The sequence below is a fragment of the Toxorhynchites rutilus genome, chromosome 3 (assembly GCF_029784135.1).
Source record: "Toxorhynchites rutilus septentrionalis strain SRP chromosome 3, ASM2978413v1, whole genome shotgun sequence".
NCBI classification, from domain to species: Eukaryota; Metazoa; Arthropoda; class Insecta; order Diptera; family Culicidae; genus Toxorhynchites; species Toxorhynchites rutilus.
In genome coordinates this window covers 291,655,748-291,668,342 of record NC_073746.1, presented here as the reverse complement: position 1 = coordinate 291,668,342, position 12,595 = coordinate 291,655,748, and the positions used below count along the sequence as shown (strand labels likewise).

At 40.7% G+C, this 12,595-nt stretch overlaps 1 protein-coding gene across 12 annotated transcripts in view; it reads left to right on the top strand.

Annotated features, from left to right (window-relative positions):
• The window catches only part of LOC129779522 (spectrin beta chain), a 173,922-nt gene that overhangs the window by 159,795 nt on the left and 1,532 nt on the right, over positions 1-12,595 (top strand). For 11 of the 12 annotated variants that reach the window (XM_055787053.1, XM_055787046.1, XM_055787054.1 and 8 more), the window contains 3 exons: positions 3,036-3,261; positions 3,323-3,487; positions 3,632-4,027. In XM_055787053.1, coding sequence (XP_055643028.1) covers positions 3,036-3,261; positions 3,323-3,487; positions 3,632-4,027 — 787 coding nt within the window. The remainder of the gene's footprint in view (positions 1-3,035; positions 3,262-3,322; positions 3,488-3,631; positions 4,028-12,595) is intronic. The other variant, XM_055787056.1, reaches the window with a different exon arrangement.

The window sequence follows — 12,595 nt, the reverse complement described above, 5'->3', positions numbered from 1 at the left end:
TATTGGAAAACCCTTCCAATTCAACAAAGCTTGATGTACACTGGTGCCGTGGTAAATTCATCAAAATGGAGATATGTTTTTGAAAATTTATCAAATTCTTTTTTGTTTCAAATCACATCAGGATTCATAATTTGTGATGAAGAACAAATGACAAATTATTTTTTCTTTGTAAATTAAAAAAAAAACGAATAGCCCACAGATTTTCAATAGAGGTCAAATCTGGACTTTGGGTAGGCCATTTCAGAACTTTTAACCGCTCAGACTTGAAAAAAGCCTTGGTTTTTTTGGCAGAATGTTTTAGATCATTGTCCAGTTGGAAAATTAAGTCTTTGTCTTTGCCGGTTTTTTGCAGAGGATTCAGGCAGATTTTCATTAATGGTGTCAATGTAGGCGCCAGCTGTTATCATGCCGTTGATTTGAAACAAGTTTCTTACTCCGGCGCAGACAAAGCCACACCAGACCATTTTGTTTCCACTACGGTAAAACACGGAGGCTGTAGATGACGATATTCTAGTACTCCGCCTGATTTTCCCCAAATTCTCACTTCTTGCTTTTGATTGAAGATGGCAAACTTCGATTCGTCCGTCCATAAAATACGTTTCCAGAAAGATATCGGCTCGTTGAGATTTTTTTTTGCAAACTCTAGCCGTGCTTTTTTTTTGGGACTGATGTAGTTTGCGAGCGAATTTGCTCTGCATTCCATCTTACCTGATCCTGCGGCTAATTGTACGGTCGGATACTGAAAGCTGAAGATTTTCCCTGATTGATCGAATGGTTACCGATGGATTTGTCTTGATTTCCCGGATGATCATTGAATCAATGCGACGGTCTGTTTTACGCACATCTCCTCTACGCGTTCTGTCAGCCACAGATCTGAGCTTCTGGTACTTTGCTCAAAAAAAAGTATATATTATTGAAGTGTGATAGATTGTCTTTACAATCCACTTTACAATCCACCACCAAATTTCGGAAGGGAATGGAGATTTGTTCACCAGCTATGATTTCTTCAAGTTCCAACACTCTTTTCAACGATAGGCAACTGAAGCACAGCATTTTCTTGAACTCATTGATTAATTGTGCTTCTTTACCAACCTTTGAAGGCACCGCTAGATAATTGCCCAGTTACGTTCAACCGGACGTAGTTCTGGACAATTTGGTGGATTATTAGCTTTTTCGACGAATTTGATCTTGTATTTTTTTAGCAGTTTGAGGGTGGCAGCAGCGTAGTGAACGTCTGCAAGGTTTGGGCAGAACATCGGTGAGGCTCTGTGTTGACAATATACAGTGGGCCTGATCACGAACGTCACTTCACGATGAAAATGAAATTATTTGTATGCAAGGTTATGTACACTTCATCTCGTTTTCACCGTGCAGTGGTGGTTGTGATCAGGATCGATAATTCTCAGGTTCATGTTGTGAAATATGGCAAGCTCATTTCTACAAGAACAAATAGCTTGCCATACAAGCACATTCTTGCCAAACTTGTCCATTCTAATCGACCATTTAGCATCTGGTACTTCCTTGCCAACAATAGCACTTGAAATTGTGGCCCGGAAGTGTTGTTGTGGCCAGTTTGCAATAAGTTTCTTCGCTTTTTCAGGATCCTATCCATTCTTCGGAATCGCTCATTTGCCCGTTCATGCTGTTCCGCGGTCCGTTTCGGTGTCTTCTGTTCATTCGTTTGTTATTTAGGACGGTTCCGACGCTAACCTTGTGTTTTTTCAGCAATTTTCCATACAGAGTCAGATTATTGGACACATTTCTTTCCGATTTGTTAATTGGAAGCACCTCTTCTAGTTCGTGATCTAGGCAAATCTTCAAGATAATGGTGCTCTTCAAACTTCTTGATAATCTGGTACACAGCAGACTTAGACTTTACCACGAGTTTTGCAATATTTCTACAGGATCGTCCCTCGGAACAATACTCGTTTTCTGATCCAAAATTCCAAATCTAAATCCAAAACGCCAGCACAATGTCAACAAAATCAACTACACGATGCATGAAGATTAATCGAATTTGGGTTAGACGTTAAAGGTAAGGTTTAATCAAAGTTGTCCGTTTTATGAAATTAATATTCCTTATCACAAAATACTGGTAGTTGTTATTTCCGAACGATGTATGAAAGCCGTATGCAACTACTTCAGTTATGCGTTGAAACTGTCGAATAGTCATTCAAAAATGTTTTTTTCAAAATTGCTCAAATGGTTTCGAAAAAAAAAAGTTTGTTTGCATGTTGAGCATACGTATTACGCTGTATAGAATGTGTTAAAACCTAAAAGTCGATTTCGATCATTTTGTCGCTTACGTCACCTATACGAACATGGGTAGTCTGGACCAAGACGGGTCTATGGTACTAGGTGAGGCCGTTTCGTCACTAAGTTGGTTAGGGGAGCGGTATGAAAACAGTACGGAAGAAAGCAGAAGGGGAATTATTTTCTTGAAGCGTGAAAGAGACAGACTGATCACGAGCGAGCTTGGGCACAAGCGTATTGTGTTTTGTTTACAAACAAAACACAGTAGACTTCCAAGATGGCTGGAGAGTGGTTTTAGCAAGTTGGCCCACCTTAGGATATACTTCTACGCGCCTTGGTCTGGACATTACAACTAAGGTTTCGACATCGTATAGAAATTTCACTTCATTCTTTTCAATATAAAAGAGAGAGCGGTTAGTCCTAGGATAAAATGTTATATATAGTTTTTCATGTAGAATCGCATGTAGATTCATTTTTTATGTTACTTTTTATGAATTTTCCAAAATGTATATCTCCATTTTGGTAAGTTTACCACGGGACCAACTGGATTTTGAGTTACGATTTTTGAAAAAAAGATCAATGATTTTGAATACACCCTTTTAAAAAATCAGTCGTAATTTAAATTGGTCATATAATAATGAAAATTGTGAGCTTTGGAGAAAATTGGGTAGCTTCCATTATATGTACCAAGTTTCAATAAAATTGAAAAAATCGAAAAGAAATTTGCTGTTTCTCTGCTGATTCGGCACGGAATTGCTCATTTGTTAAATTGTAATTCCCAGCAACGATTGTCTCAGCAACAGCAGCAGCAGCAGCAAATTTTCCAGTCCTCGCAAACCCCAACACAGGAATTCTACGGCTTGGCGGATAAGCCTCCGATACCACCTCGGGGCGTTCCCCCTCCGGTTCCACAGCGCCAATCTAGCAATGAGAACATCTTGAACAACAACAACACCAACAGCACAGTACAAATTCGTCCCAAGACGAGCGGTAGTTTCAACGGTAACGGTAAGTCACCTTAACTGTACGGATCCATTTACTTCTACATAAAATGATATTGCTTTCTCAGACTACGACAACGGCAATTTCCCAAACAACCCACGTTCCCTGTCTTATCAGCCTTCAGCTACGCGTGGGGGAATACCTCAGAATGGCAACAACCTTAACAGTAGCAACAACAACAACAATGGCAACGAAGAGGTGTGGTTACGTCACAGTGAAGTGAGAACATCAGGTGAGTGAATCCTTTCTCAATCAAACTCTCTTGCAGGTTTTCCATACCGTGTAACTCGTGTATCGTCAATGCGTTGTCGATGTGTATGTGTGTCATTGATTTCATTATGTTTGTCACCGTCCAAATCACATGAAACACCGTCAGATAATCCTGTCCCACCACTACCGGCCACCTCTCCCCCGCTGAGTTCATTCTCCCCGCTAAAACCACCTTCGGGCATCCAACATCACCACCATCACCAGCAGCCACAGCAATCGCTTCTGCAGCAGAAACAATCACAACAGGACCAGTTTATCAAGCGGGAAAGGGAGCAGTCCAACAGTAACAACTACCTGAAGATGGGCAGCCCCACCGGTCGGGAGAGCAACAACAATGTCGTATCGCGAACAACATGGCACCAGCATCTTCCGACGGTGACGACGACATCGACTACCGTTCACGGCAATAATGGATCCAATGGTGGAATGGACTACCAGCAGTTCAATAATGGGGTTAGCAATACGTTCGGCAACAGTATCAACCTGGATGGATACTCGACCGGTTAGAGCTAAAGCGTTTTTCCTGTTTTTTTCATGGTGATGGTGTTTTTCGATGATGCTGGTTAGGATTATTTTCTTGTCTCGAGGGAACCTTCGATGAGTTTGGTGCTGGCTTCCTTGAATAACGACAAACACAAACCGTTTGGTGTCGGTATTTCCTCGATTGCGCGCGTCTCGCTAATATGTTTAAATTTAACATCTGAACAAGTACTAACCGATATGCTATAGATCGTTGTTTTGTTAAAAATTGTTTTCATTCGTCTACTAATGGTGATTGGTATGAACCGAGGTTCAGGAGCCCCGCAGACTGCATACTTTTTGTCAGCAGACAGTTTGATCTGTTAGTGCAAAAACCGACCCAACTGAATCGGTGTAATATGCGCATATGCTTATATCTCCATACTGATTTAGTCGGTCAACCAAACTATCGGCCGTTAAATAGTCCGCAGTCTGCGGGGGCTCTAATAGTTAAGGAGGATGAAGTTAATAATAGGTGGCAACTAAAATTTTGGATTTTTTTCTCAAGTTCGTAAAAAACCTGAGGAAGATCTGATGTATTGAAATTAAAGATGCATTGTCCATTTTTTTCCCAAAAACATATATTTTTTTAAGGCTCATATGTTGTTAGCCTAACGGGGCCGGGAGTACAATATTTCGACAATGTTTGCCTTACAACTATGCTAGTAATATGTAACCGATTACTTGCGGTTGGCTCGAGGTTAGTATTACAAGTGTTTTCGTAATTGTGATGTTGCTGTCTCCAATGCTCTGTAGGTGTGCCCGACACGGGATACTTCCTATTGGGATGCAGATGCATTGTCCATTGTTGAAAAAAAAATTTTAAGGGGTTGTATCTAGCACACGACCGCATATTTTCGACGTAGAACTACGCAGTATCCACTACAACCGCTTGTTTACCACTTCGAATATTATTTTAGAATGCATCGAAATTTTTGTAATAGATTATGTTCTTCGTTACAAATAATTTTGATGAACGTCCTTTTACGTTTGATATGATGCTACCAAAATATGTGAACGGAAGAATTGTCAAACGATCATTGTATTTTGCATTTCCCTCTGAAATTATTGCACATCTCATGTTTACGTAGTTCTCGAACCGCGAAAGTACATTCACTTCTAGTATCTAAAATGACGATTTTCCCAGGCTTCTCAGTTCAAAAGAACGTTTTAGGGAAACATCTTCCGGGTATAAAAGAACTCAACACAAAAAAATACCCCAGACTTGCATGTATATTTGCAAAGCGGATTCTCACATGCACATCGATTTTGAAGTCTGTGTTGGGGAAACCGTAAATCGGGCCAATCAAAACTTGTCAGTAGGACGTTTAAATAACGCTTGACCATTTTACAGTTATTCAATTGTTCATCTCATGAAAAATAACATTTTATTAATTGTGATAGACGCGTAGAAATATTTCCTATCAATTGATGCAAACATCTTTCCGATCTGTTAAGAAATATTCGAGTTATAAGCATTCGAAATACGAGTAGGGTTAGCACACAAATCGGCAGAACAAATGTATGGGAAAAAAGGAAGTTCTTCTAGTTTTCATGAATTTCAACCGTTTAGAGATTAGTGAATTGTAATGTAAAGCATATCAAACAAATCTTAGAGAATTTCCGATTCTATTGGTATGCAAATCATGAAAATTCGCTCACAGTGAAAATAGTTATTAATGTTAACTTTATTTCATAAAAACGTGACCTGTTTTCTGATTTGGCACCCTTCCTGAAAGACGTAGTTCTACGTCAAAAATTAAGAAACATTGGGAAATGATCCGTAATCGGCTGTTCGATTAAACTTCCGTTTGACGTCGGAACAGGAGCTTTGTACGGCCTTCGTGTCAACTTTGCGAATGCATCTCTAGATTCTACCAATCAACTGTTTGCAATTCGTGGCTCTTCAGCTATTTTTGTACACAAAAGACAAAAGACATATATATCTCGACGAAGTTATCGATTGAGGGACAATGAGGCAGATATGTCGGGTTGAGGTTTTTGGGTACAAATAAAACCGAATGGGTATTTACAAACGATTGTGTCATTTTTGCTTGGACCATGGCTTAGAAATACCTCTCTGGGAAATGACAATGTATAGCATCACTTTCCGTTCAAACATATGTTCAAACTTATATTTCATGTTCGGAGATGCAGTAGAACTATTCATATAATAGTATCGATCGTCTCCGGGAATGTGCGTCTTCGAAAGAGGGAAATAACTTTCGTCGTCGAAAACAAAACATTTTCCGGAATAATTTGTCATCAACAAGCGCCTTCGGGATGTCAGCGTCGAAATCTGTTTCTCAGTGCATTCCAGGGCTCTTGCCTTCTTTCGGCATCTTTTTCTGACTCTTTTCAATGTTTGCAGATGAAATGGTGAGATCAGTTGCGCTTTTGTGCGGCATTCCGTTGGCTGAGTAACGTTGTGACTAGATTCAATGCACTGGTATTTTTCCTGTTGCAGAAAGACATAGAAACTTACTTAACCTACCTTTGTCATTGGGGTACAATGCTACCTGTTGACCAAATAAACAAATAATAAAGGGTTTTATTGAGAGTAACAAGAATGATAAAAAGACGGGTGGGTAATGTCGGGGACATAACCGGAGTGACGTAGGACTATACAAAGGGACAGCTTTTGTTAAATATATGTTTTAAATATATTGTTTTATTTTCTTCTCCTACGTGAATAACTACCTATCTACCTGAAAAATGGATTAGTTTACTGTTTACTCTTTATGAATATGTTGATGGTTCTGAAAAGAACTTTTGGTGTTGTGTTTTTGTTATCACTCGATATTCCCATCTTGTTCGGTTAAACCTTCCTGTTTAGCTATTGCGTTTGCCACTCGCCACAGCTTTCACAGTTGGAAAATTTCTTCCCATCCAGCTTTGTGACATGTTGTACAGTAAATTACATTCAATGCGACGTGCCGAAGCGCCACTCAGTGTCGCATTGGAGGCGATTTTAACCTGTAATTGAACATTTGCGATGACAGTGGTACAGTGTCGACTTTCAATGTGGGGTCATAATTTGGATCTCTATGTTTACAAAAATGTCCAACTAAATAAGCCGCATTACATGTCCGTCGAATTAGCTAAATGTCGAACTAATTGTAAATTACTGTACTTTCAATCTGGAAACAATTTAAGAATTGGTGAAAATTTAATAATCAGGAAAGTCCCCAACTATCAATAAGCTCAGAACAACTGGCAAATTCACATACTCATCAGATCCTGGCAAACAAATTATGAAAAAATCAATTTGTGTTTTATTATTATTTTGGATAATGTTTTAGGAAGAATTGAACTGTATTTCGTAAACTTTTTTTTTCTTTTTTTTTTTTTTAATGGCCCTGAAAAGCGCCTTGTTATATGGAATGGTTCCAATTTAGAAAACTTTGTACTCGTGATTTTGAAAAAAACCATTTCGAACGCCCTTGATGCCGCCTTGTTCTGGATTTGCCACCAAAGCAGTTTGTATAAAGAACAAACTTTTTTCTTCTGCTACCTGATGCCGTTTTGCGATTGCGTTTGCCACTCGCCACTCGCTGCAACTGCCTGTTGTCTTGATGTCCACCGAACCGAATGTGTTCTGTTCCGAATGCGGGTTTTCTTATCGTCGCGAGCAGCTTTGCCAGCTAACTCGATCTCTTCGGCGGCCGAAACTATATAACGCCGGGTAGGTGGACTGGTGCACTGGTACTAACGCGCTCGGCCTAGCTACCCTTGCGGGGAACTCCAGATCAACACGGTTCGAGCGAGATTTTGCCTTTCCCTTCACTTTTCTTACTTTACCATGTCCAGACATGGCTGCTTGGGTTGGTTTGTTGATGTGTTGTGTTGCGAACCGATGTGGTGTACGGTTTGAATGAGAATGATCGTTACGGTAGGTAGGTAGGTATTGTATTATAGAGACTTTAAACTTTTGCAGTTCATTCGTCTCTAGCCTTGAGAAAGGCCCTTTGAAAACTCTACTCTACTCTACTCCAGCGCCACCACCTCCGCCCTCTTGCTTTGAGAAAGGCACTCGATCCCTCGCCGTCCAGCTCGTCCAGCAACGATGTTGTCCAGTCGGTATCCACACAAAGGATGATCGTTACGGCAGCGGAGCGGGGATTTTTAAGCTGACTGGCTGGCTTGAGAATTACGCATGTGTGAGACTGCGACCAATGCTTCGTTCATATTTTTTCTTTTTCCTTTCCAATCGTGCTTCATTCTATTTCGCTGCTGCTCTGGTTGCCCGTTTTGGTCGGTACGATTTGAGGAGCACAAAATGGACCAATCAAAAATGGGCACATAGTGCATTTGAACAATGCTTGATATTTCACAATTATTCAATTATTAATCTCAAGAAAAATGAAATGTTATTCGTTATGATAGACGCGTAGATACATTTCCTATCAATTGATGCAAAAACCTTTGCGATCTATTGGGAAATGGTCGAGTTATAAGCGTTCCAAATCTTGCATTTTTTCCTACTTGTTCCGTGCCTAGATTTCCATTTCACCCCCTATATCTTCCGGTTAGACGTAGTCCTACGTCAAAATTGTCAAAAGGAATAGTCGAAATTTTTAAATCAATTCAAGTGGGCACATAAATGTTGAAATTTCGCGCGACTACTTTCATTCTGAAAACTCGAGAATCACTGTGTGTTTTTGTCGACCGTACGACTTGTGATTCTAGTATCTGAAGGTCAAGCCTTTTTTTTTATTAATCTGTTTATTTTAACAGGCTCAGTTACATAAGTTTAATGGAGCCAAACTCTTAACTATATTTCAACTAGCATATATCAACATGTTGTTTCCTTAATTCTATGGTTAATGAAATAGGAAACCGATTACTCGCGGTCGACTCGAGTTTAGAAGGGTGACACATTTTCATTAGGAAAAGGATGGGATGTAAGGAGATGTGTGTTTACACTCGCACTCACATTCACATTCACAGTGACACATCACACTCAATTCTTAAAACTATCCTTACATCTAATATGTATTTACAATTTAACTTATTCTAATGTTAGAAGGAAGGGAACCGATAGCTCGCGAAGGACGAAAAGGAGGGAAAAGGATGTATGAACAATCACACTCGAAGATCGATAGCTTTAAGGAAAACATATATTTGGGACATGTAATCAAGGTCTAACCGAGCCAACACATCTCTCACCGGCACATTGGACTGCTTTCCTCCAGCCCGAAGGGAGTTTTCTAAATTCGATCTGGCGACAAGATACAACTCGCACGACCAAACAACGTGTTCGATGTCGTGATAACCATGGCCACAACCGCAGAGATTGCTGTCGGCAAGATTAAAACGAAAAAGCAGCGCGTCTAACGAACAGTGATTGGACATGAGTCGAGAGAAGGTGCGAATAAAGTCCCGACTCAAGTCCAGACTTTTGAACCACGGATTGAGGCTAACCTTAGGGATAATCGAGTTAAGGCACCGGCCAAATTCATCTTCGTTCCATTTGCGATGCCAGTTAGCGATGGTATTTCTACGAACTAAGGAATAAAATTCATTAAAGGCGATTTGACGCTGATAAATATCGCCTTCAATTGCACCTACCTTTGCTAATGAGTCAACCCTCTCATTACCCGGAATTGAGCAATGTGAAAGGACCCAGACAAAGGTAATGACATAACAGCGTCTGGATAAAGCACTCAAAATTTCTCGTATTCTCTCAAGGAAGTACGGCGAGTGCTTTTTCGGCCTCACTGAACGGATAGCTTCGACAGAGCTCAGACTATCCGTTACAATGTAATAGTGTTCAACAGGTCGGGCGACGCTGTCCAGCGCCCAGTGTATTGCTGCCAATTCAGCAATATACACTGAGCAAGGAAACTGAAGACTGTGTGAGGTGCTAAAAAATTTGTTGAACACTCCAAATCCTGTGAATTCCATGGATATCCTGCTTCATGGACAGATCAAAATGCACAGAGGAATTGATGTAGTCAGGAAAACAAACACGGTTGGGAATAAACGAAGAAGGATCAACCTGCATGGAGATGAATTCATGATATGAACTCATGAATCCGGAGTGAAAATTTAGCTCGATCAGCTGCTCAACATTTGCGATCACCAATGGGTTCATGACCTTACATCGGATGAAGAACCGAAGGGATAATAAATTGAAGCGATCTTTTAGTGGGAGTACGCCTGCCAAAACCTCGAGACTCATGGTATGCGTTGAGGGCATACATCCCAACGCAATACGGAGACAAAGATACTGAATTCGCTCGATTTCATTGAGGTGTGTTTTGGCAGCTGATTGAAAACAGAAACTGCCATACTCCATCACTGAAAGAATAGTTGTTCGATACAACATTATAAGATCTTCTGGATGGGCTCCCCACCAGGTGCCGGTAATTGTACGGAGAAAGTTTATTCTTTGTTGACATTTTATTCTCAGATACCTAATATGGGCCCCCCAAGTACATTTGGAGTTGAACCTGACCTCAAGATACTTGAATGACATAGCATGAGTGATCGGTTTACCCAAAAGGTGAAGCTTTGGTTTTGCTGGTCTATGCTTCCTAGAAAAAACCACCATCTCTGTTTTCTCCGTGGAGAATTCGATCCCTAGCCCAATGGCCCAGGTTGAAAAATTGTTCAAAGTATCTTGTAAGGTTTCTTGCAGGTCGGATTCTTTTGATCCTACGACAGACACCACTCCATCATCTGCAAGTTGTCTTAAGCTGCAATTTTGTGTAAGGCAGTTGTCAAAGTCGCTTACATAGAAGTTGTACAAAAGTGGGCTTAAACATGAGCCCTGGGGGAGTCTCATGTAGGAGACCCGACTTACTGTCGAATCTCCGTGAGAAAAATTCAAATGTTTCTCACAAAGCAAGTTATATAACTTCTTCTTCTTCTTCAATGGCACTAACGTTCCTAGAGGAACTTCGCCGTCTCAACGTAGTACGTCATTTTTATTAGTACTTAGTTAAGATTTCTATGCCAAATAACACGCCTTGAATGCATTCTGAGTGGCAAGCTCTAGAATACGCGTGATCACAGTGCAAGTCGGAGGAAATTTCTTTGACGAAAAATTCCCCCGACCAGAACGGGAATCGAACCCGAACACCCGGCATGTTAGTTATGACGCTAACCACTCGGCCACGGGTGCGCAAGTTATATAACATATTATTCAATAGAGGCGGCAGACCCCGAGAGTGTAATTTGTCTGACAGGACCTCTATTGAAACTGAATCAAAGGCCCCCTTTATGTCCAAGAATACTGAAGCCATTTGTTTTTTTTCGGCGTAAGCCATTTGAATTTCTGAAGAAAGCAACGCAAGACAATCATTCGTCCCCTTGCCCCTGCGGAACCCATATTGTGTATCTGAGAGTAGGCCATTCATTTGAACCCATCGATCAAGGCGAAACAAGATCATTTTCTCCAACAATTTCCGTATACAAGACAGCATTGCTATTGGGCGGTACGAATTGAAGTCGGACGCGGGTTTTCCGGGTTTTTGAATAGCTAAAACTCGTACTTGTCTCCAATCATCTGGAACAATATTATGTTCCAGAAACCGATTGAATAAATTCAACAAGCGATGTTTCGCCACATCAGGGAGGTTTTTCAACAAGTTTAACTTAATTCGATCCGGTCCCGGAGCAGAATTGTTACATGAAAGGAGAGCAATAGAGAATTCTACCATCGAAAACTCAGAATCAAGATCGCACTTATCTTGTGGTATATCTCGAACAATTTTTTGCACGAGAGCGGAATGGGGACAAACCTTCCGTGCAAAATTAAAAATCTATCGATGTGAATATTCTTCGCTTTCATTCGTTGAAGAGCGATTTCTCATGTTTCCACTTTCCATAATTTTTTCATTGGCGTTTCTCGTGACAAACCTCCCACGAAATTTCGCCAATAAGCACGTTTTTTCCTTTGATCAAATTTTTGAACTGATTCTCAAGGGCTAAATACGTTTGAAAATTTTCAGCAGTTCCACGTTTCCGAAAAGCTTTAAATGCATTCGATTTTTCTATATAAAGCATGGAACATTGGCTATCCCACCATAGATTGGGAGGGCTTCGGGAAAGGGTGGAACCTGGAATGGGTTTCGTTTGAACGCGAACTGCGCTGTCATAGATCGAACGAGAAAGGAAGTTATACTCCTCCAATGGAGGTAAAGCATCTCTGGAATCGATGGCTAGAGCAATCGCGTCCGCATACTTTTTCCAGTCAATGTGTCTTGTGAGGTCATATGCCATGTTTATAGATTCAGAAGAATTCAATACAATGGTGATGGAAATTTTGATTGGCAAGTGATCACTACCGTTGGGGTCCTGGATTACATTCCACTTGCAATCTAACGATAGTGAATTCGAGCAAAGCGAGAGGTCAAGAGCACTTGGGTTAGCAGGAGGTTTAGGTACACGTGTTGTTCCCCCAGTGTTTAAAACGGTCATATTGAAGCTGTTACAAGTCATATATCAACAATGAACGATTGTCGTCGTACTGTTCCCCCCAGGCAGTTCCGTGAGAGTTGAAATCTCCCAAGATCAATCGTGGCTCAGGAAGGAGTGAGCACAT